Consider the following 22798-nt stretch of genomic DNA (forward strand, 5'->3'; position numbering starts at 1 on the left):
TTTGTATCAGACATTTTTTTTTCCTGTTTATAATTTGCTAACACATCAGACTACAACAGTACTCCCTTAAAGTTGTATGAGTCTCCCTGCCAGTGTTTTGATTAATACACACATGCCAGGAGACAACTTCTCAGCCTTTTTCACAGCCAGAAACAGCAACCTTGTTTTAAATGAGGGAAGGATGGGGCAACTGATTTATTTCTTTGAGAGGGAGCCTTCAGTTTCCAAATGATACATCATCATTTATCTGTGAGTAGAGGAAATTCTCCTTAAAGAATTGAAAATGTGATTGGAAAGGTTAGATACTTTATTTATCTGGGTGGTGGTTTTTAATGAACGTATTTATAAATTTGGCACTGTATAATAATAAAAATGCAGGGATGGAATTAATAGAAAATATTCAGAAAGGATAAACTGAATTTTCTTGTTTAAAAGCAGTTAGAATCTTATTGAAAATTAGAAAATAGTGATGTGGAAATTTCAGATGAATAATTAATATTAGTAGTATAAATTATAAGAATTTTGATATATTAGGGAGGCTTTCCTTAAAATTTGCAGGAGTTATTCAAACTTGCTTTGCTACAAATAAAATATCATTGTCTTGTTCTCTTTCATAAGTAAAGCAAGCTACCTTATGAGAAAAATTCTGAGAAAAGAGCAGAATGCAGGTAGGATGAGGTAGAGTAGGATCATCTTCAGATGTCTTTAGATTATAGATTTCACTGTTTGATTGATTTTTATAGTCAAAGATAAGTAATTTTGGGCCAGGATTTTGGACAAGTAAATATAGTAGACAGAACATTTAAAGGGAATAAACTAAGAAACATTGCTATCTATCATAGATGTCACTGTATGATTATCACACTTTTGAAGAGACCTTAGGAAAGGCACACACACCCACCCATCACACAACCATGGTGACCTATCTGTTTTGTGGCTATAAGGAGATTCTTGAAATTTGTGATTAGGGGCTTTCTGATTTACACCAGATGCTACTAGTGTTAAGAAAAAATAAAAAAGAGACACCAATGGGAAGAAAACTAGGATGAATAAAATATTTTCATAATATTAATAATACCATGTTTCAGTCTTTATTAGTATCTACATAGTTTTTGCCAGGTGTCTCTGAATATTCAAACTTTTAAGTCAAGAGTATTCTTGTGTTTGATGTTATAAAATAAAATATTTCTTCCACATTTGTTTCTGATGTTATTTGACTTTTGATTGACCGTGGGAAATGCTGGAATTTTGCTGGATTGTGATAAACTTTTTTTAAGATTGGCTTTTAAAATAAAGTTTATTTAAAGACAACAAACAAAATTCCAGTGCCAATAAACCTTGAGTTCATACGTTTCTGAGAAGTTAATTATTCTTGCTATTAAATTTTTCCTCAACTGCTATAGATATTTCCAAACTTTATTAGCCATTCTTTGAGAATTTTTTTTTTTCTGGAAGTGAAATGATTAGACCTATTGGTATTATGTTTAATGTTTAAAAGGTTGGGACATTTGACGATTTTTTGATTTGTTCAGATTGCTAAAATTAGAACTAACCTAAAATAAAGATTAAGAAATTCATTAGAATATGTGTATAGTCATGTAATGTTTGGTTATTAAATATGCATAATGCTACTGAAAAATAATTAACTGCTATACCATTTAGTCTTTGACACAATGTGTCAAAACTTCATTCCACCTATTAAGTATTAATCGGTTTTAACTTTTTCCCCTTGCAAAGACTTGCATCATTATATGTTCAGAAATGCATGATATCATTGCATATTGGTACAGGGATGCCTGGAGTCAAATGTAGAGTTTAAATACTTTTTACCTTCACTTGCTATTGACCTTTGACAAGTTACTTAAGTTTCCTGAGGCTCAGTTTCTGTATTTTCTTGAGGACCAAGTGAAAACACATATATAAACATGTTGCACATTGTAAGTTTGACTAAAATTTAACTTTTGTAAGGACCAGAAGCTACCAGAGATCATCTAACCTTTTAGTCCATGAAATTAGTTTGTGGATCTTAACCAGTAATTTTTTATTTCATTTTTTAAAATAACAGCTTTACTATACCATAAAATTCACTCTTTTGAAGTGTACAATTCATGAGTTTTTAGTACATTCACAAGATTGTGCAGCCATCACCATTATATAGAGTGTTTCCATTACCTCAGAAAGAAACTCTGGACCCATAAGCATTCACTCTCTATTCTCTCCTCCCCCTAACTCCTGACCACCCTAATCTACTTTCTGTGTATTTGTTTATTTGGGACATTTCATCTAACTGAATCATACAGTATGTGACTTTTTGTGACTGGTTTCTTTTCACATAGCATAATGTCTTCAGGGTTCATCTGTGTTGTAGTATGAACCATTACTTCATTCCTTTTTATGGCTGAATAATATTCCACTGTATGGAAATACCATGTTTTGTTTATCCATTCATCTGTTGGTGGAATGTTTGGGTTGTTTCTACCTTTTAGCTATTGTGAATGGTGCTGTTACAAATATTCACATATAATTTTTTGTTTAAATATCTGTTTTCAATTCTTTGGAGTATATACCTAGGAGTGGAATTGCTGGATCAAATGGTAATTGTGTTTTAACTTTTTGAGGAACTGCCATATTTTCCCCAGTACCTGCACTATTTTACCTTTTCATCAGCAGCATGAGAGGGTTCTAGTTTCTGTACATTCTTGCTTCTATTTGTTATATCAATATGTCTTTTTAATTTTAGCCATCCTATCAACCAGTAATTTTTTTAAGAACTAGAAAAAAATAGAAGATATTAAGGTATATTATATTGCACATAAGTATTTATAAATTTTTATTTCAAATAGGGATGTATATACTGGGTTGAGAAATTTAAAAATACACATTTTTAATGGATCACTAACGAAAGTTTGAGAAATAATATCCAAGTCAAACCCACTCATTTTATAGAAAGGCCCAGAGACTTGAGATGGATTTTCCAGTGATATATATTGCAGCTAATAAGTGATCCAAGCCATAACTAGGACCCAGGTATTCTGCCTTCAAATTTGGGTCTTTTTCTTGCTCACCAAACTCATTTAAGTTTTGTCCAGAGAAAAATCATGAAGCTTTTGTACTTGATTGAATAGTAGTCATTTCAATGATATTTTTCCATTGTCTTACCTTTAGGGCTAAGGTTTTTGCTCTGCCATCTCTCTCAACTATCTTTGCTTGTGTGCTTGTCTAGAATTTCTTTTTAATTTGTAACCCAATTTTTTAATGATTAATTACTGTTCAGGGTGTTTCATGAGCTTCTTGTTATTTTTAATAAATGCACTTTAACCTAGTCCACTGAAAACCAAAACTCTGAGATCTGAATTTTATGTCCTTAAATTTAAAAAGAAAAAAAGAAAAAGGAAAGACAACCCATCCCTGCTTTAGCAAAGATTTCCTAAATGAACATTCGAATTTTGATTCAGTGGATAGATGTACTGGAAACTGGTATAATCTCCTCATACTCAATACTATTAAGTTCCTCATCTGAATAGTCAATTTGACTGTACAGTTTAGGGGAAAAGAAGAAATCTTTAAAAGTTTTCAGGAAAAAGTCATGAAGTTGGTTGAAATATAGAAATTTCTGAGGATAGGTTAAAAGAATTGGTATTATTTAAGCAATGAAATGGAAGAATATTAATGCTAGAATAGATATGTAGAAACTGTTTTCATGTGGGGTAAATGATAGCAGTAAGTGAAAATAACAAAGCTAATCCAAGGTAGATGGTTATCTCCATTGCTTTGAAAGATCTCCAGAAACGGAGATTCCTTAGCATCCTTGAGTAATTTTATTGTTTACCCTTACTGCCAAACAATTCTCCAGGGTCTTGGGTGTTTGAAGATAGAATTTTCAGATAGAGCAACTCTTGGTGATTGCTTTCTGTTGCCCATTTTAGAGTTTTCATTCTTTTATATTTTAGGCAGCCAGGAGAGGGCCAAGGGGAGAGGAGAGTGTTAAGGGGGTGGATTTGTAGGCTGATATGTGTGTTTGTATTTATCTGATTAATTGTATCCCCAAACCAAATGTAAGTGATTTTTCTTGCTTTTAGATAATATGTCCTCTCTTTTAACATAAATAATCAAGATTTAACTGTTGTATGAAACGTTAGAGGAGATGGGAAACTTAAAACAATGTCTACTGAACATCAAATAAGAGGAAATAGATCAAATTGCAGGACATGGCATTTGAACTAGATACAAAGAACTTGCTTCTAGGGAAGTTGCTACAGACTAGAGTTTATCACCAAAGCCAGATTTGCCATGCCTGCCTTTGCCTTCCCCTCAGCACAGTGTCTGTCCGCATTTCTCTCTTCCCTCCATCCTCCCTTGTTCTGGGTACTGCTCTTCCTCAGTACCCCCTTCTTTGTTCACTCCCCACTCTACACCTGTGTCATTCTTTCTCGGTAGCCCTGTGTTCCTTATTTATCTCTCTACTTCTCTGTCCATGTGGTTCTTTTTCCTTGTGCCTGTTGTGTCTCTGTGTATGGGAATGGGGAAGGGAGGCTCTGATCTCTGTATATGGGGAGTCTCTGTTCTCTCTATAGTCTGTCCTCTCTTTGTTGTCTATCTTCATCATTATTAGAGAAGAGGGTACATATTTGACAGGATGGATTTAGCTGCATCTGATTAGATTTTTCAAATTTCCTCTGGAATTGCACAGAATTTCGAAGAACTTAGGTGGTTTTCGTTTAAGTGGCACGTAATCTAATTACTACATCATACAATGGAACATTTCTTATGTGTAGAAAATTTGCTGTTTTGCATAAAATGTTCTTGTAAAATGCTTTTAAAGATATACCATATAGAAACAAAGTTTTTTAAACCGACAGCAAAATACCTTTTGAAATTAAGAATTTTTATATGAAACTAAAATGAACGTGTGTCAGAATGAGAATCCCAGAGTTGATATTGCCAACAATTATTTTTCACTATGACATCATACTTAATATCAAAGAAAAGACCTTTTGTCAGAATTCCATTCAGAATTTTCCAATAAAATTTATCATAATCAGTATTTTAAGACTAATGCGATAGGTATTTTTTGCTTTCTATGTGACCTTAAAACTTTATTGGGCAGAGGCAGCATCATTTTTTATTTTTTTTATTTTTATTTTTTAGCATCATTTTAAATTTCCATTAAATTGATAAACCCTCTGATGAAATTCATGTCTTTATAAATAAGTTTATATCATTTAGTGTTTCATATTTTCTTTTACATATTTGTTTCAGCTATATATGGTTTAATCCATATCTTCTTGTCAAGCTATATATTTATATTTAATGAAGTCTTAAAAACTCTGAGTGTCTGGTAACTTAATCTGTTCTCTTTGTTCATTAAACATTTGTCATGGAAACATACTTGAACCTGAAGCATGAGAGTACGTGGGGAGCTTTTCTGCCTAAGAATACTATCTGGAAGATTTCCCAGCTAAATTGGCCATGAAAGCAGATATGGAATTTATCTGAAAACTGCCCATTTAAATCATAAGTTATCAATTTTGCTGAACTACTTAGTTACCCAGGCTAGTGCTACACTATCAAAGATGTTTTTACAGTATTTCTCAACAAGATACATAGGCTCTACATTCACAAGAATTGCAGTTTTGGTTTCTTTTGCTGAACTTTCACAGTGTACTGCCTAGCATACTATTGTGATGTTAGAGTTGAAATAAAATACTCTGAGAAAATATTTGAAGCATAAGACACTTGGTTAAAATAGCAGAAATAAAATGCAACAGTATTATAAAAGTAGCATTTGGAGGGTGTATTATATGTGTGAACATGTACAAACACAGTTAACTAGAGGAAATTCTTCCTCCATGTACATGGTAAAATAGAATGTGTAAGCTCCTCTAAATACTAGTCAGTGTACATTGCATGCTACTATATTGAGCAGAAAGACACTTCAGGACAGCTTTTCTAAAGCAGATAAATGACATGTCACAATCAAGCCCTAAAATCTAAAAAAGAAAAAAAAATTATCTTTTTTTAAGCCCTTGGTATGGCAGAAAAAGCACTGCCTTAGAAGTTCAAAAAGATTCTTCACCCAGGTGCCATTTTTCTGTATGACTTCATTCTCTCCATCTGTAGAGATTTGCTCTGAACTATGTATGTCTCAGGTTTTGGTGGGTTTTTTTAAATTGGGAAAAGTTTCTCAGATTTTATGAGGATTAAATAAAATAGTATATATGTATATATGCCTGTAATACAGATACTGTTCTATGTCTTTCTATTCAATATTGGCAGTGACCAGTGTGTAATTCAGGCCAAATACATATTTGTAGTTTTTCAACTACAAATAACGGGTTGGTGATATTTCATTGTGAAAGCTGAGCTTAAGTGCAAATGATCTCAATTTAGTCTGGCAACATTGATTAATGCAATAAGTCTGGAGACAACTCCTAAAAAAAGATAATTTCAGTGAAAACAGTTTTTACTAATTAAAACAACAGAATGTGAATAGGACTTCGTAGAGGTTAGTGAATTTGTAAAGGATGATAATTAACAAGTTTAAATTGGTCTTGATGCTAACCTACAAAATTTGAACCTTAAGCCCAGTTAAAGTTGTTATTTCTGGCACTTGTCATGGTCCTTAAGTTCTCCCGATAGTCTTTACTTAAGTAGATAGATACTAAGTCAACAGCCTCTTTGGGACTCAGTTGTATTGTTCTTCTGCTTTCAGCCTTCCTATTCCTATAGATCTTATCTTGGTCCCTGATCTGAGAGAAAGACATTTCCAGTTTGACCCTGAGATTTTTTTTTCTTTTCTGGATTTTAAACTGTCCCGGATGGTCTTTATGTCTTTAGAATTCCTCAGTATGAACACAATATGAACAAATTGACCAGATTTACTCTTTCTCTGGAACCTGTATTCCTTACCTAACTTCCTATCAACACGAGAAGCCTACTGATTTCTTAGAATTTATTTTTTCTTTTTTTTTTGGCTGCATTGGGTCTTCATTGCTGCACGTGGGCGTTTTCTAGTTGCGGCGAGCGGCACGCAGGCTTCAGTAGTTGTGGCACGCGGGCTCAGTAGTTGTGGCTCGTGGGCTTTAGAGCGCAGGCTCAGTAGTTGTGGCGCAGGGGCTTAGTTGCTCCGCGGCACGTGGGATCTTCCCAGACCAGGGCTCGAACCCGTGCCCCCAGCATTGGCAGGTGGATTCTTAACCACTGTGCCACCTGGGAAGCCCCTCTTAGAACTTTAAAGCAATCATCCCTTTTGGATTAACCACAAAATTTCCTGTTGCCTGTCTGTGCTGCATCTCAGCTGTTAACTGATCTCCTGAAATAAGGCCATTCTCCAGTTTTATCTCTCATTAAGCCATCCCTAGTTTAGATTACCCTACCTTACTTTTCCTATTTCCTTGCTGGCTTATGACTACAGTATTTTATTTGTGCATAAAATATTCTAAAAATGAAAATTATATGCTGTGTTTACTACGGAAGTAAGAGAGAGCAACAAAAGGAAATACTGAATAGTTGCAAAGGAGGAACTAGAATAACTATAAAGCAGACACAAAAATTCAACATAGCAATCAGGGTTATTTAGTATAGAAGAAAATAGGTGTGAGTGCTTTAGTTATTCCCAAGTATATTATGTCTTAAAATATTACAATAACTGCTGTTAATATGGCCTGTAAGTCATTGGTTCTTAACCAGAAGGGTACATAGTCAACTTTAAAATATATGTATAAAATTAAAGAAGACACAGGAGATTCTGATTGTGTTTGAGGTAGAACTCAGGACATAAATATCTTTGTAAATTTCCTTAGTGATTCTCATAAATATCCTTGATTAAAAACCATTGTTCTGATATAGCAAGAAAATTTATTTAGTACATTCTGCTTAAGACTGCAGGGATATTTATATAATCTCTGTAATTCTAGTCATTAAGGAAAAAAAATCTAGTAGAAAAATGGTCAAAAGATAAGGAGAAAATCGATGAAAGAAGAAATATAAGTGACTGTTAACCTTGTGAAAATACATTAAACGTCACTACTAGACAAAGAAATACATGTTTTCCTAACCAGATCACCAAAAGTGAAAATTTTGGGCTGTTTGTAGAAACAAGCACTCAAGTTCTTTGGTGGTAGGAGTATGAGTTAGTACAAATCTGTAGGGCAGTTTGGCAATATGTATCAAAGTTTTAAATGTTTTTATTATTTGATAAGTAATTTTATCCTAAGAATTTATTCTAAAGACATTGGAAAATATCAGATTACAAAACAACATTTACAATGTGACCTCTGTGGTTAAGATCAGCATTTTTTACAAGTCTGAAAGGCTATATATAGAGAGTATAACAAAATAATACCAGTAGTTATAGCTGAGAGGTATGACTTCAGATAAAAAAAATTTTTTTTAATGTCAGTATTTTAGTATCTGTGGATGGCTTTGGTACACAGAGATTATGTAGGAGTTCCTTTGTCTCTAACATTTTAAATCCCCCTGGGCTTGAAGAGACATAGTAGGGAGTTTGTTACCTTCTGGGCTGTCTAAAGTTGCTTATTGATTTCATTCAACAATGAGATCCGGAAGCTCCTGATTTTCTCATTGCCCTGACAACCAGGCTGAGCCCCTTTAAACAATTACTGAAATTTTATACAGAAGTCTCTTTATCCACTCAGAAAGTCTATAGTCTCCTTAAGATTGTAGTCAATTACCTTAACTACTTTGTTGGTTTTGTAATTCTTTTTCCTTTTAAGATATTTAAATGTTTTCCTGTTTTGCTCTAAAGATACTTTAAGGCTATTGAATTCTTTATACTCAGGGAATTCTTTATACACTTAGGTAATTCTGTGGTAACTTCTTCGAATTTAATGAAATCTGACACTCCATATTCTTCCCCCACCCCAGCTTTATTGAAGTATAGTTGGCAAAAAAATTTTATATATCTAAAGTGTACAATGTGATATTGTGAAATATTTACTACAATTAAGTTGATTAACACATCCATCACCTCACGTAGTTACCTTTTGTGTGTGTGGTGAGAATGCTTAAGATGTACTCTCAGCGAATTTCAAGTATACAATACAGTATTATTGACTGTAGTCACCATTGCTGTCCATTAGATCCTCAGAACTTATTCACCTTAAAACTGTGACAGTTTGTACTCTTTGACCAACATCTTTAAATTTCCCCTGTCTGTATTCTGTCTACTCTTGTAGATAACATTAACTTATGGTTAAATTCTGGCTATTTCTCAAGTTTTATTTAGCTCTGGATCACAACTTCTTAGGTCATTCAAATGACAGTTTTGACTTTCAAATTTTTTTCTAGTTTTTTGGTACATTTTAAATTACTAAAGAGCATATATAATTTTTATAAGGAGAACTAAAGCTGTTTTGATTTGGGGGGAAAAGATAGGGAACTTCAGAATCAACAGAAGAGCTATTCTAACCTATAAAATATTTAACAACTGTTAACTAGTAGGATACAAGATAAATAAGAATCAGTAACTTTTCTGCAGGCCCTGTGTGAAGAAAACTAACAGAAAGACTTAAACCAAGAGGTTTTTTGCTTTTTTTTTTTTTAATGTGACTGCATAAGACACAGATATACACAGATACTATCTACTGAAAGTTTTTCCCAGAATCATTTACAGTTTTAATTTTAGTCAGCATCTCAATAGGTTTTTCTTTCTGGATGAATAAGAAATAGAGAGTGAGGTGGTATCTTAAAAATGATTCTGTAGCTCATTTGAAGTCAAGACATTTTTGAAAAAGTAATGAGCAAGTATTTGTCATATCAATATGAGCAAAAACTATAATACTATTATAAGAAGATTGTGGTTCTGATAGACCAGTGGACTAGAAACAGACCCTGATGTATGTAAGAATTTGATGATATCATAAATCAGTGGAAAAGGAGGGATTATTCAATAAATGGTGTTAGAATAATTGGTTAACCATTTGGAAGAAAAGAAATGAAGTTAAAATTTCCCCTCAAATCTATAACAAAATTCCAGATAGATTGAAGTTAACTACAGAATAGAAGCCATTAGAAAATTTAAATGTAGGTAAACATTTAATGACATAGGGGAAGGAGTTTATAAGCATAGACAGTGAAAGAAATCACACAGGGAAAGGTGGATCATTCTTAACACATAACAGCCGAAAACTTCTACAATAAAGGTACCACAAATGCAATTAACAGATGGAAAAATTAGAAAACTATTTCCAGCAAATGTGACAAAGTGTATACATGTGCACATATCTACCTCTTGGGGGTCAGAGAAGAGATAAACTGTGGTTCTTAACCATTTTGGGACAACCCTCTTCCAGAAAAATGTGTGTGCTGCACACGCACACTAATGGGAACGTGCGTACGTACACATGCCCCAAATTCTCAGTAAAATTTTAGGAGACTCACATGTTCATAGGAGTTCTATGAACCACAAAAGAAGTGCCTGAGTAAACCTCAACCTCCCTGTTAAAGAAATGGAAGGTTTTTAAAAATGGTAATTTTGAATATTGGTAAAAATATTGGTAATGGGATATAAATTAGTAAAACCTCCCTAGAAAACTTTTTGGCTTTTAAAATGTCAGAATCTTATTTAAAAATTCTGTTTCTTGGAATTATTTTAAGAAACATCAGAATCTCAGACATTTTTACCGTACATAGCAGTGATCATTATGTACAGAAATGCGCATTACTTATACTAGCAAAAAATTGGAAGCACCCTGAATGCTCAACTTAGTGTAATGGTTATTATAAGTTTTAGTTTAGACATATAATAGAACATCATGGAGCCATTATAAGGTTTTTAAAGACTGTTTGGTGATGTGGGAAAACAATTAAAATGTCCTGTTAAATGAAAAAAGGAAATGCCATATGATTTTTTTTAAAGTTGTTTCTAAGTGATGGGACTATTGGTGGTTTTAAATTTTTTATTCATTTATGTATTCTATCCCTCATTTATTTTTATAGTGATATGTATTAGTTACATAATTAAAACACTCTTGAAAAAAATGTTATTCTGTTGTATAATTTTTAAAGTCTTACTTAAAAATCAGTAAAATGACAATGACACTCAAAAATATTTGCAAGTTTTGTTTTTCTTGAAAACTTTAATTGTTATTGGTTCAAGAAATTTTATCTTAAAATACATGTGGAATTAAGACAGAAAATTAATTTTTGGATACCTTTTCCTTCTCCTACTAGAAGTGGAAGACCTGTTTTCTTCACTTAAACATATCCAACATACTTTGGTAGATTCTCAGAGCCAGGAGGATATTTCACTGCTTTTACAACTTGTACAAAATAAAGATTTCCAGAATGCATTTAAGATACACAACGCTGTCACAGTACACATGAACAAGGCCAGTCCTCCATTTCCTCTTATCTCCAATGCGCAAGATCTTGCACAAGAGGTATGTATTCTGAACATCTCATTGACATATACAAAGTAATTGTTAGTGATAGTAAGGCGGTGTTCTTGGAAAATGCTGGTGTGATTATAAGGTTTGTTAGAATTAATTACTGCTGCTCACGTGTTAATAATTTACTGTGTTAGGAAAAATTTGCTTATGTGTATTTTATCCTGAAAAAATATATGCTTAGTTCACAGTCAGGGCTCTGTTTCATGAAGAGAATAGCATTAGGTTTGTATATACAACTACATATTTGCATAGTAAGAGAAATATTTGTCTAAATTACTAAAGGGGAAAAATTTTAATGCTTGTAGTATAGTTTTATTTTAAGCATTATACATTATAAACTGAGAAATGAATACTGATGAGATTAAATTATATTCGATAATCAGGTATCATAAATATGTAACTTCTAAGATTTGTTACTTGTAGATATTTTGAAGTTTTTCCTCTATAGATACTGTATAGAAAGTCCAAAATAATTAAATTTTAATGTACAGTGAGAGTTTCTCATGTTAACATGCTGATATTTAAGTTCTGGTGTCTGCTGCTTGTTGATGTTTAGTGTTTAATGTGTTTTGCAAAATTTTATTTTATTTATTTATTTTAAAAAGTATTTATTTGGCTGCGCCGGGTCTTAGTTGCAGCACGCGGCATCTTTAGTTGTGGCGTGTGGGATCTTTAGTTGCGGCATGCAGGATCTAGTTCCCTGACTGGGGATCGAACCTGGGCCCCCTGCATTGGGAGCGCAGAGTCTTAACCACTGGACCACCAGGAAGTCCCTCTGCAAACATATTTTATTTATTTATTTATTTATTTATTTTTGGCTGTGTTGGGTCTTCATTTCTGTGCGAGGGCCTTCCCCAGCTGCAGCAAGCGGGGGCCACTCTTTCATCGCGGCGCGCGGGCCTCTCACCATCGCGGCCGCTCCAATTGCGGAGCACAGGCTCCAGACGCGGAAGCTCAGCAATCGTGGCTCACGGGCCCAGCCGCTTTGCGGCACGCGGGATCCTCCCAGACCAGGGCTCGAACCTGTGTCCCCTGCATTGGCAGGCAGACTCCCAACCACTGCGCCACCAGGGAAGCCCTGCAAACATATTTTAAATTGAAGGTTTTTAAAGGATGTAAGTAAGCCATCTCCTATTTTGGGGGGCTGGACATTCTGTCATTATTACAGGATTTTAAGTTATTTTGATATTATAAAAATGAATAATTCTGGAAGCCCGTCAGGTAAATCTATTTCACTGAACCCAGACACAAAACAGAAAATGGGCTGAGGGAAGGGTAGGACTTCCAGAGCTACAGACACGTAAAATAGGTTAGGAGGCACTTTTTGAATTAGCACAGAATGTATTTTCTTCATTTAGATGCTTACAGTGAGCGAAGGTCCTATGTGCAAGAGTGGCAGAGAGAAGTCTCATGTTGCTCAGGCTAGGAGTGTGACCTGGGGACCTATTCCTAGAGGGGAAATTTCCCATCTGCTAGTTAAAAGACCTAGTTGAGACCTATTCTTTGTGCTCATTTTTTATTATTGAAATTAAATATGCAGAATTTTTCATTAATAAATTATCCCTGTAGTTTTACTTATAGTTTAAATGGGTTTCTTGAAAATTCCTTATAGAGATTGAAATAGCTGACAGTACTTTGATCTTATTTATTCACAAGTATAGTGTAACTTTTATTGTGTAGGGTTGGGAGGAATACATAATAGATCATTGTAATCCTTCTCATCCCATTTAGGAGGAAGGTTTGTCCAGCTAGGTACTGGGGCTTTGTTTTGTTAAGAACAGTAGGTAGAAAAGAGAATGATGCAAGCAAGAGAGATTTAAATTGCTCCATTGGAAGAAAGTGACACAACAGAAAGGGTGGAAAGAAAGGAAAAAAAGGAGGCAACGTAGCTTTAAAGGGTTTTAGGAGTTGAGAGGCAAAGAACTAGAAGTGGCTTAAAGAGTAATGCTTTGAGAGAGAAAGAAATGGTTAAAAAGGACTTTAAAAACTCTATTTTGAATATTAGATTTAGCATAGTTAACATGTACATGGTTCACAATTGTAAAAGTATTGATTCCATATCAAGGAGATTTTCTCAAAGTTTGCTTTCACAGCCTTCAGTAATACTTGAGAATTGTATTGCTTTGGTGGTGGTGGGATAGTAGGTGATTAGTGACTTGGGGCTGAGACTGGTCTTAAAATGAGTGCAAAATGACTAACCTAGTTGGGGCAACAACATACGGTTGTGCTACAAAGTGAATGATTTCCCCTGGAGTTGTGCATGCACAACTGTGTGGCAGCCCTGACTTGACAGTGCATAACACGTGAGAAAAGGATGTACTTGGAACTCATCAAAGAAGAGTGTTAAATCTGATAACAAAATTCTGAGGGTTAAATGGACTCATTGCTTTTATTTTACAGCTGGAAAAGCTTAACAATCACCTTATTCAACCCTTCTGTTTTATGTTTCTGAATATTGAGGCCAGGTGAGGTTTTGTGACTGGGATGAGACTAACTAGGCTACTCATATGCCCATTGCCTAATTTTTTGCTTTTTAGCATTCGTAATTCCAGCTTTTTTCATATACAGTATTTAAAGGAAGAAATTACCTGATGTTTCAGTTAGTATATGATTTTTAAATGGAAATTTAATCCAAGTAAGTAAAAAAAACTCAAGGAATTTGATGAAAGAATGTCTTAACACATTAGGAAGTGTTCTTTTTTTTTATGGCATAAAATATCAGTTAAACATTAAATATCATATAATAGATAATACAGCTTCTGAAAACTTCAGAGACTAAGATCTAGATTATATCTTTGACAATCTAGGATACTCATTAATAAATGTAAAACAAGTTTTTTGATCATTAAAGTGCTTTTATCAAGAAAAGGTTGAGAACCTGGGTTTCGTTAAATGAACTTTTGCTTATCCAGTAAAAATGCAAGCCAACAGACTAGAAAATGGTATTTGATTATTTGATTTTGAGATATTGAGGTATATACGTGTATAAGTATATATATATATAACAAAAACTTGCATCCAAAAGAACTGTCGCAAATTAACAAGAAAGAGACTAAGTTTTTTTTTAATGGGCAAAGGACTTGGACAGACACTTCACAAAAAGAGGAAACCCCAACAGCCAGTAAGTATGAAAAGTTCAGCATCATTAGCTAATAGAGAAATGCAAATTAAAACAAAATGAGAGACTACTGCATAGACACCAAAACGACTAAAAAATTTTTTAAAAGACTGGCTATGTTAAATATTAATAAACTTATGGAGGAACTGAAACTCTGATAATGTGATTGGTGGAGTATAAATTGGTACTGCCACTTTGGAAAGTGTTTGGAAATGTCTGCTAAAGCTAAAGTACCTATATTTGTGACCCAACATCTTTATGTCTGGGTATGTACCTGAGAGAAATGAAAACATATCCACACAAAGGCTTAAGCATAAACGTTCATAGCAGCCAGATAATCATTAGAAGCTGGAAAGAACCCAGATGCCCATCAACCAGTGAGAATTGAGTTAGACTCTCACTGTGGAAGAAAAATGAGTTAACACTCACAATCTAATGAGAAGTACTATGATGGCAGTATGAAAAAGGTACCAAGAGCGTAATGAGATGTGCCTGCTTCAGTAAGGGTGGGGGAGAGGCAGACATGGCAGAGGAGGAGATTTGGGAGGAAGGAAGAAACAGAAAATTTAATATGCTAAGTCTTGAAGGACAGTTGGGAATTTACCTGAAAGCCCAAGAAAGAGGAAAAGCCTTTGCACTGGCAAAGGGTACAAAGATAGTAGTGACTGAGAAAGCCTGGCATATTTATTGAACAATGAGTAAGGAGTAGGATATGATTTTCAAGATAAGAGTCCAGATCCTAAAGGCCAGATAAGCCATATTAATAAGTTTAAATTTTCTTATGATGGATCCACATTGGTAAACATTTTTAAATAATTAAATTACATGAATAGATGAAAGGAGAAAACCATATGATCAACTTGATGCAGAAAAGACATCTGAAAAAAATTTAATACCTTTTCCTTGATAATGAGAATTCTTAGAAAACCAGGTACATTTTGTTAACTTGATAAAGAACAATATCAGAAACTAATAGGGAGCATCTTACCTAATGATGAAACACCCAACATGTTGCTTTTTTTTTTTTTTTTTTTTTTTTTTGGCTGCGTTGGGTCTTTGTTGCTGTGCGCAGGCTTTCTCTAGTGGCTGTGAGCAGGGGCTGCTCTTCATTGCGGTGCACGGGCTTCTCATTGCGGTGGCTTCTCTTGTTGTGGAGCACAGGCTCTAGGCACGCAGGCTTCAGTAGTTGTTGCACGCGGGCTCAGTAGTTGTGGCTCGTGGGCTCTAGAGCACAGGCTCAGTAGTTGTGGTGCACGGGCTTAGTTGCTCCACGGCATGTGGGATCTTCCCAGACCAGGGCTCGAACACGTGTCCCCTGCATTGGCAGGCAGATTCTTAACCACTGCGCCACCAGGGAAGTCCCCAACATGTTGCTTTTTAAGCCTGGAGTAATAAAAGACTCTCACCACTAGTATTCAACATTTTTCTGGAGGTACTAGCTAGTGCAGTAAAACAAGAAAAAGTAATGAAATATAATGTTGTAGGGGAACAGGGAAAATGTGAATAGGTTTAATTAGTTACTTTGAAAAACTAAAACCTTGATTCATTTGGTAGTCAACATGAGACCTATTAAAGTATAGATAAAATGTGTATACACACAGATAATCCTATTTGAAAATGCAGGTAAAGAAATATTGAGAGAAATAATAAATTATTAACAAGGCTATCTCTGGGTGGTGGATATATAGGTAATTTTCTTGTTTAGATGTTGATGTGTTTCTCAAATTTAATACACAAAAGCCACTAAAGGAGAGTTTAAAGCAAGAAATTTATAAGTGATTGCAGAGCTACCGAAGGATTTTAAACAAGAGTTTGATATAAACAGGCTTCCAGTTTAAAGTATTATTCTGATAACATTGTGGGAGATGTGTGAGATCAAGAATGGAGTCCAGCTTAGAGTACGGAGGCTAGTGTAATTGTCCAGATGTAAGATTTTGAATAGCCATTGAACATGAAGTGAAGAAATATTTAAGTAGAAAATTAGGGCTTCCCTGGTGGTGCAGTGGTTAAGAATCTGCCTGCCAATGCAGGAGACACGGGTTTGAGCCCTGGTCTGGGAAGATCACAGAAGCCGCGGAGCAGCTAAGCCCACGCGCCACAACTACTGAGCCTGCACTCTAGAGCCCGTGAGCCACAACTACTGAAGCCTGTGCGCCTAGAGCCCGCGCACCACAACGAAGAGTAGCTCCTGCACGCCGGAGCTAGAGAAAGCCCACACGCAGCAACGAAGACCCAATACAGCCAAAAATAAATAAAATAAAAGAAATAAATTTAAAAAAAGAAAATTAATAGAACAGATTGTCCCCATGTGGAGAATAAAGGTAAAGGAGGCATCAAGGGTGACTTCCTGCCTGCTCTTCTTTGTACTGAATTCATCAAACATTGAGTGCTGTTTGCCAGGCATTCTGCCAATAGCCAGATACAAAGCTGAATAAGATACAGTTCCATCTTCAACGAGCTCAATCTATTGGGGATACAGTCACATCAACAATTTTAAATCAAATGTACTTAGACTTATAAGATGAGTACTTGTTATCTAGGCAAGTTGACTAAGGCAGTTTAGGTAGATGGGACAGCTAGCATAATCACAGTCATCCTGGGGAGACAGCATAGTGTATGTAGGGAGCAACAAGCAGTTTATGGCTGGACCAGGAAAAGTTAAGGCATGAGGAATGCCAGGAGATAGAGCTGGAAAAGAGGCAGGAATCAGATGTGCTAAGGATAATCTTATAAGGAGCTTGGACTCGATCCTTTAAGTGACAGAGCCAGCAAGAGCTAGAATGGTTATATTTGTATTTTAAAGTTTAAAAGGATATTTAAGGACATAGAAAAATAAAGTCTTTTAATAATTAGTATCAGAAAAATAAAGTCTTTTAATAATTAGTATCAGGGGGATTTCCCTGGTGGTGCAGTAGTTGGGAACCTGCCTGCCAATGCAGGGGACATGGGTTCAAGCCCTGGTCGGGGATCCACATGCCACGGAGCAACTGAGCCCGTGTGCCACAACTACTGAGCCTGTGCTCTGGAGCCCGTGTGCCACAACTGCTGGAGACCGCGCACCTGGAGCCTGTGCTCTGCAACAAGAGAAGCCACCGCAACGAAGAGTAGCCCCCGCTCACTGCAACTAGAGAAAACCCGCGTGCAGCAATGAAGACCCAACGCAGCAAAAAAAAACCAAATTAATTAATTAATTAAAAAAAATAATTAGTATCAAATTGAAATAGTTACATTGTTATAAAACAGTATGACTAGCATGATCTCATTCTGGTAAAAGTAAGAAGTAACAGATATACACAAAGATTTTCTCATAGTTTTGAGGTTATGGGTGTACTGTTTTTGATAACCAACTTTACTGAGATATAATTTACATACACTTAAAATTGGTATGCTTCATTATATAGTTCAATATTTTTGGCACATGTATACACCTGTGTAATCTACCACCACAATCTAGTTATAGAAACATCCGTGAATCCATAAAGCTCCCTTAATTTCCTTTGCAGACAGTAACCACTTCCCACTCCCCAGGCCCTAGGCAGCCAGTGATCTGTTTTTTGTTTTTACAGATTTGCCTTTTCTGGAAATTTCATATAAGTGGAATAAAATAATATGTAGTCTTTTATATCTGACTTGTTTTGTTTAGTATAATGTTTTTCAAATTCATCAGTGTGTTGCATGTATCAGTAGCTTGAACTTCTTGTTGAGTAGTATTCCATTGTATGCATATCCTACAATTTGTTTAACCACTCTCCTATTGGTGGATATTTAGGTTGTTTCCATTTTATTATTCTAGCAGATGTGTAACAGTATCTTGTTTTAGTTTGCATTTCCATATGTTGAGCATTTTTTCATAAGCTGTTTCCCTAACTTCTTTTGGAAAATATTTTGATCTTTTTCCCCATTTAAAAAATCATATTGTAAATTTTATTGAGTTGTAAGAGTTCTTAATGTATTCTAGTTACAAGTCCTCCTGTCAGATATATATCTCTTGGTGAATATTTTGGTAAAAACAAGTATAAGAATATAGGAGGATATATACCAAATGATTCTCCCTAGGTTTGGGGATTATGGTGAGTTTTATTTCCTTCTTTTGGATTATCTATTTTCTGATTTTTCACATTTAACATATACCATTTCTGTAATTTAAAAAAATTAGTTTAAAATGCTCTGAAGGAAAATAGAGAAGGTATTTTAGCTAGAGAAGAGTACAAGATCAAGAGAGAACTTTTTTTTTTAAAAGATAAGAGATTAGAGCATTTTTATAGCCTAATGGAAAGGAGCCAGTATGATGTAAGAATAGCCTTTTAATTCCTTAGGCCTTTGTAGAAGTACCTCATGTTGTATGTTGACACTAAAATAGGCAACAACTGGATTAATAGGGGAAGGAAATAAACACTTAATAGGAGTTGAAATTTCTTTAGAAAGACTATCTCAGAGGTGCTAGGAACTGATTTAAAAGTAAAAATAGGGAATTCCCCTGCAGTCCAGTGGTTAGGACTTGGCACTTTCACTGCCATGGCCCCAGGTTCAATCCCTGGTCGGGGAACTAAGACCCTACAAGCCGTGCAGTGCAGCCAAAATAAGTAAATAAATAAAAAGGTAAAGATAGGAAAAAAGTGTCTATATACAAAATTATTGAGTTGACTTTGTACATTTTGTTCACCCTTGGTGCATTTCTAATCCAAAATTTTCTTTCTCCCTCAGGATCACTTTCTTAGGGACTATAAATTTCATTTTAAATTAACTGGGATTTGATATATTTAAAAAAGAAAAACACCCTATTTTAAAAATCAGCATTTAATTATTCAGTTTTGGATTACTGCACTTGACCATTAGTAAGACTTTAATCAAATTCTTGCAAAAGATAATAATTGCTATGCCCCCCTGTTTATACATATAGAACTCTACATTTAGAAACATGTTTTTCTAGGTACCAAAACCAGAGGACAGGCTAATTTTGATGCTATCATTGCTATGATCTACTTGTGGTCAAATTAGTTAACCCCAAAATTATCATCTCTTAGGTTTGATAGGGGAATTACTTTAAAAATTACTTAAAATAACCATAAGAGGTATTAGAGAATTACTAGATTCCTGTTCTAATCATGAGTTACTTTTTAAAAAATTAATTAATTAATTTATTTTTGACTGCGTTGGGTCTTTGCTGCTGTGCACAGGCTTTCTCTAGATGTGGCAAGAGGGGGCTACTCTTTGTTGTGGTGCGCGGACTTCTCACTGAGGTGGCTTCTCTTGTTGTGGAGCATGGGCTTTAGGCGCGCGAGTTTCAGTAGTTTTAGCACTGGGCTCAGCAGTTGTGGCTCACAGACTCTAGAGTGCAAGCTCAGTAGTTGTGGTGCACAGGCTTAGTTGCTTCACGGCATGTGGGATCTTCCCAGACCAGGGATCAAACCCGTGTCCCCCACACCGGCAGGCAGATTCTTAACTGCTGCGCCACCAGGGCAGTCCCAATCATGAGTTAGTTTTATTAAAAAATTATACTATTTATTAATTTACTTCTATATGTTTTCATTGATGATGATAATTTTGGCTTTGTTAATCTGCATTGCTGCAAAGTGCTTTTTGGTACTCGAGTTAGGAAGTAGAGAAAGGAAGAAAATCAGAGGTATTAATAATGAAAGCATATATAGTATAATCTTTGAGGAAAACTAGTCCACAGAGCAAATTTGTACCTTTAAATATTTATGGTAGAAAAAAAGATGGAAAATAATTCGATGGAACATACAGCTCAAGTGATTAGAAATTGAAAAGGGAAATAAACTAAAGCAGAAAAAAAGAATTAAATTATTTAAATGGAAAGAACAATAGATTTAACATCAAAAGCTGGTTTTTTGACAAGTACAAGAAAATAGAGAAACCTTTGACAAGTTAGATGAAGAAAAAATACTAATAACATTAGGAAAGAAAAAAGCATAGATGCAAACACAGGAGAGTAAAAAATTATAATTGCAGCTTTATGTCACTAAATGTGAAAGTGCTGTCAAGTGGGTGGTTTTTGTAAGAAAATGTAAATTGCCAAAAGTGACTTAAGAAAAGATAACCAAAAAAAGTAGTAACTATAGATAAAATTGAAAGTTGGAAATCCACCCCTAAAATAAACTACCAGGCCCAGATAATTTTACAAGCTCTATCAAAACATTAAGGAACATATAAGTCTTATGTTAAATAAACTGTTTTCATGTATAAATGTTGACTATTTCCCAACTCATTGTGCTAGAATTAGTATAGATACTCAAAACAGTAGTTCTGTAAACCAGTGTATATGACTATGCTCACCAAGTCTCTAATCCAATTTATGGACATTAATATAGAAATCTTAAAGTGTGAGTAACTCACATCTAGAAATATATTAAGGTAATAATTTACTATGTGCTAGGTAGTGTGCTAAGCAGTTTATGTGGATTATCTCAATCTTTTAAGAACCTTACATTGTAGGTGCCAATTTACAGGTGAGGAAACAAAGACTAAAAAAAATTCTTCATACTCATGTGGAGTTTATCCTAGGAGTGCAAGAATTGCTTGGCTTGGGGAAATTCTTTAATGTGATTCACTGTAGTATGGTGGTTGTTTCATTACTCTCATATAAATTTATCTGTTAGTCTGTAACTCTTTAAAATGTCATCTCTGATTTAAAATGTAGTTACATAAACATATGATTAAAACACTAGAAAATAGCAACATAACTGTTAGAACAGTTCTTCCCTTATATAATCATTATTAGTCTCTTTTATATAGTATGTTTGCAGAAATTTTCAAGAAGGAAGTACCTCATTCATAGGCATAAATAAAAATGCTATTGTCCATCAGGTAACAAGATTGAAAACTCTGTGAGAAAAAAATACTTTTTTAAAGTTATAATTCTCTTTAGTGCTTTTCTTTCTTACAAGTAGTTTTTACAATTTTTTTTGAATTTTTATTTTATTTATTTTTTTAAACAGCAGGTTCTTACTAGTTATCCATTTTATACATATTAGTGTATATATGTCAATCCCAATCTCCCAATTCATCACACCCCCCCCACCACCACTTTCCCCCCTTGGTGTCCATATGTTTGTTCTCTACATTTGTGTCTCAATTTCTGCCCTGCAAACTGGTTCATCTGTACCATTTTTCTAGGTTCCACGTATATGCGTTTATATACGATATTTGTTTTTCTCTTTCTGACTTCACTCTGTATGACAGTCTCTAGATCCATCCACGTCTCTAAAAATGACCATATTTTGTTCCTTTTTATGGCTGAGTAATCCATTGTATATATGTACCACATCTTCTTTATCCATTCATCTGTCGATGGGCATTTAGGTTGCTTCCATGACCTGGCTATTGTAAATACTGCTGCAGTGAACATTGGGATGCATGTGTCTTTTTGAATTATGGTTTTCTCTGGGTATATGCCCAGTAGGGGATTGCTGGGTCATATGGTAGTTCTATTTTTAGTTTTTTAAGGAACCTCCATACTGTTCTCCTTAGTGGCTTTATCAATTTACATTCCCACCAACAGTGCAGGAGGGTTCCCTTTTATCCACACCCTCTCCAGCATTTGTTGTTAGTAGATGTTCTGATGATGCCCATTCTAACTGGTGTGAACTGATACCTCGTTGTAGTTTTGATTTGCATTTCTCTAATAATTAGTGATGTTGAGCAGCTTTTCATGTGCCTCTTGGCCATCTGTATGTCTTCTTTGGAGAAATGTCTATTTAGCTCTTCTGCCCATTTTTGGATTGGGTTGTTTTTTTAATATTGAGCTGCATGAGCTATTTATATATTTTGGAGATTAATCCTTTGTCTGTTGATTGGTTTGCAAATATTTTCTCCCATTCTGAGGGTTGTCTTTTCATCTTGTTTGTAGTTTCCTTTGCTGTGCAAAAGCTTTGAAGTTTCATTAGGTCCCATTTGTTTATTTTTGTTTTTATTTCCATTACTCTAGGAGGTGGGTCAAAAATCTTGCTGTGATTTATGTCAAAGAGTGTTCTTCCTTTGTTTTCCTCTAAGAGTTTTTTTAGGGTCCAGTCTTACAATTAGGTCTCTAATCCATTTTGAGTTTCTTTTTGTGTATGGTGTTAGGGAGTGTTCTAATTTCATTTTTTTACCTGTAGCTGTCCAGTTTTCCCAGCACCACTTATTGAAGAGACTGTCTTTTCTCCACTGTATATCCTTGCCTCCTTTGTCATAGATTAGTTGACCATAGGTGCGTGAGTTTATCTCTAGGCTTTCTATCCTGGTGCATTGATCTGTATTGCTGTTTTTGTGC

At 34.7% G+C, this 22798-nt stretch overlaps 1 protein-coding gene across 6 annotated transcripts in view; it reads left to right on the forward strand.

Annotated features, from left to right (window-relative positions):
* The window catches only part of PALS1 (protein associated with LIN7 1, MAGUK p55 family member), a 102792-nt gene that overhangs the window by 39520 nt on the left and 40474 nt on the right, over positions 1 to 22798 (forward strand). For 4 of the 6 annotated variants that reach the window (XM_059914471.1, XM_059914472.1, XM_059914473.1 and 1 more), the window contains one exon: positions 11194 to 11402. In XM_059914471.1, coding sequence (XP_059770454.1) covers positions 11194 to 11402 — 209 coding nt within the window. Of the gene's footprint in view, positions 1 to 96; positions 298 to 11193; positions 11403 to 22798 lie in introns of those variants that run through there. The other 2 variants (XM_059914476.1, XM_059914475.1) reach the window with 2 other exon arrangements.

The sequence above is a fragment of the Balaenoptera ricei genome, chromosome 2 (genome assembly GCF_028023285.1).
Source record: "Balaenoptera ricei isolate mBalRic1 chromosome 2, mBalRic1.hap2, whole genome shotgun sequence".
Lineage (NCBI taxonomy): Eukaryota > Metazoa > Chordata > Mammalia > Artiodactyla > Balaenopteridae > Balaenoptera > Balaenoptera ricei.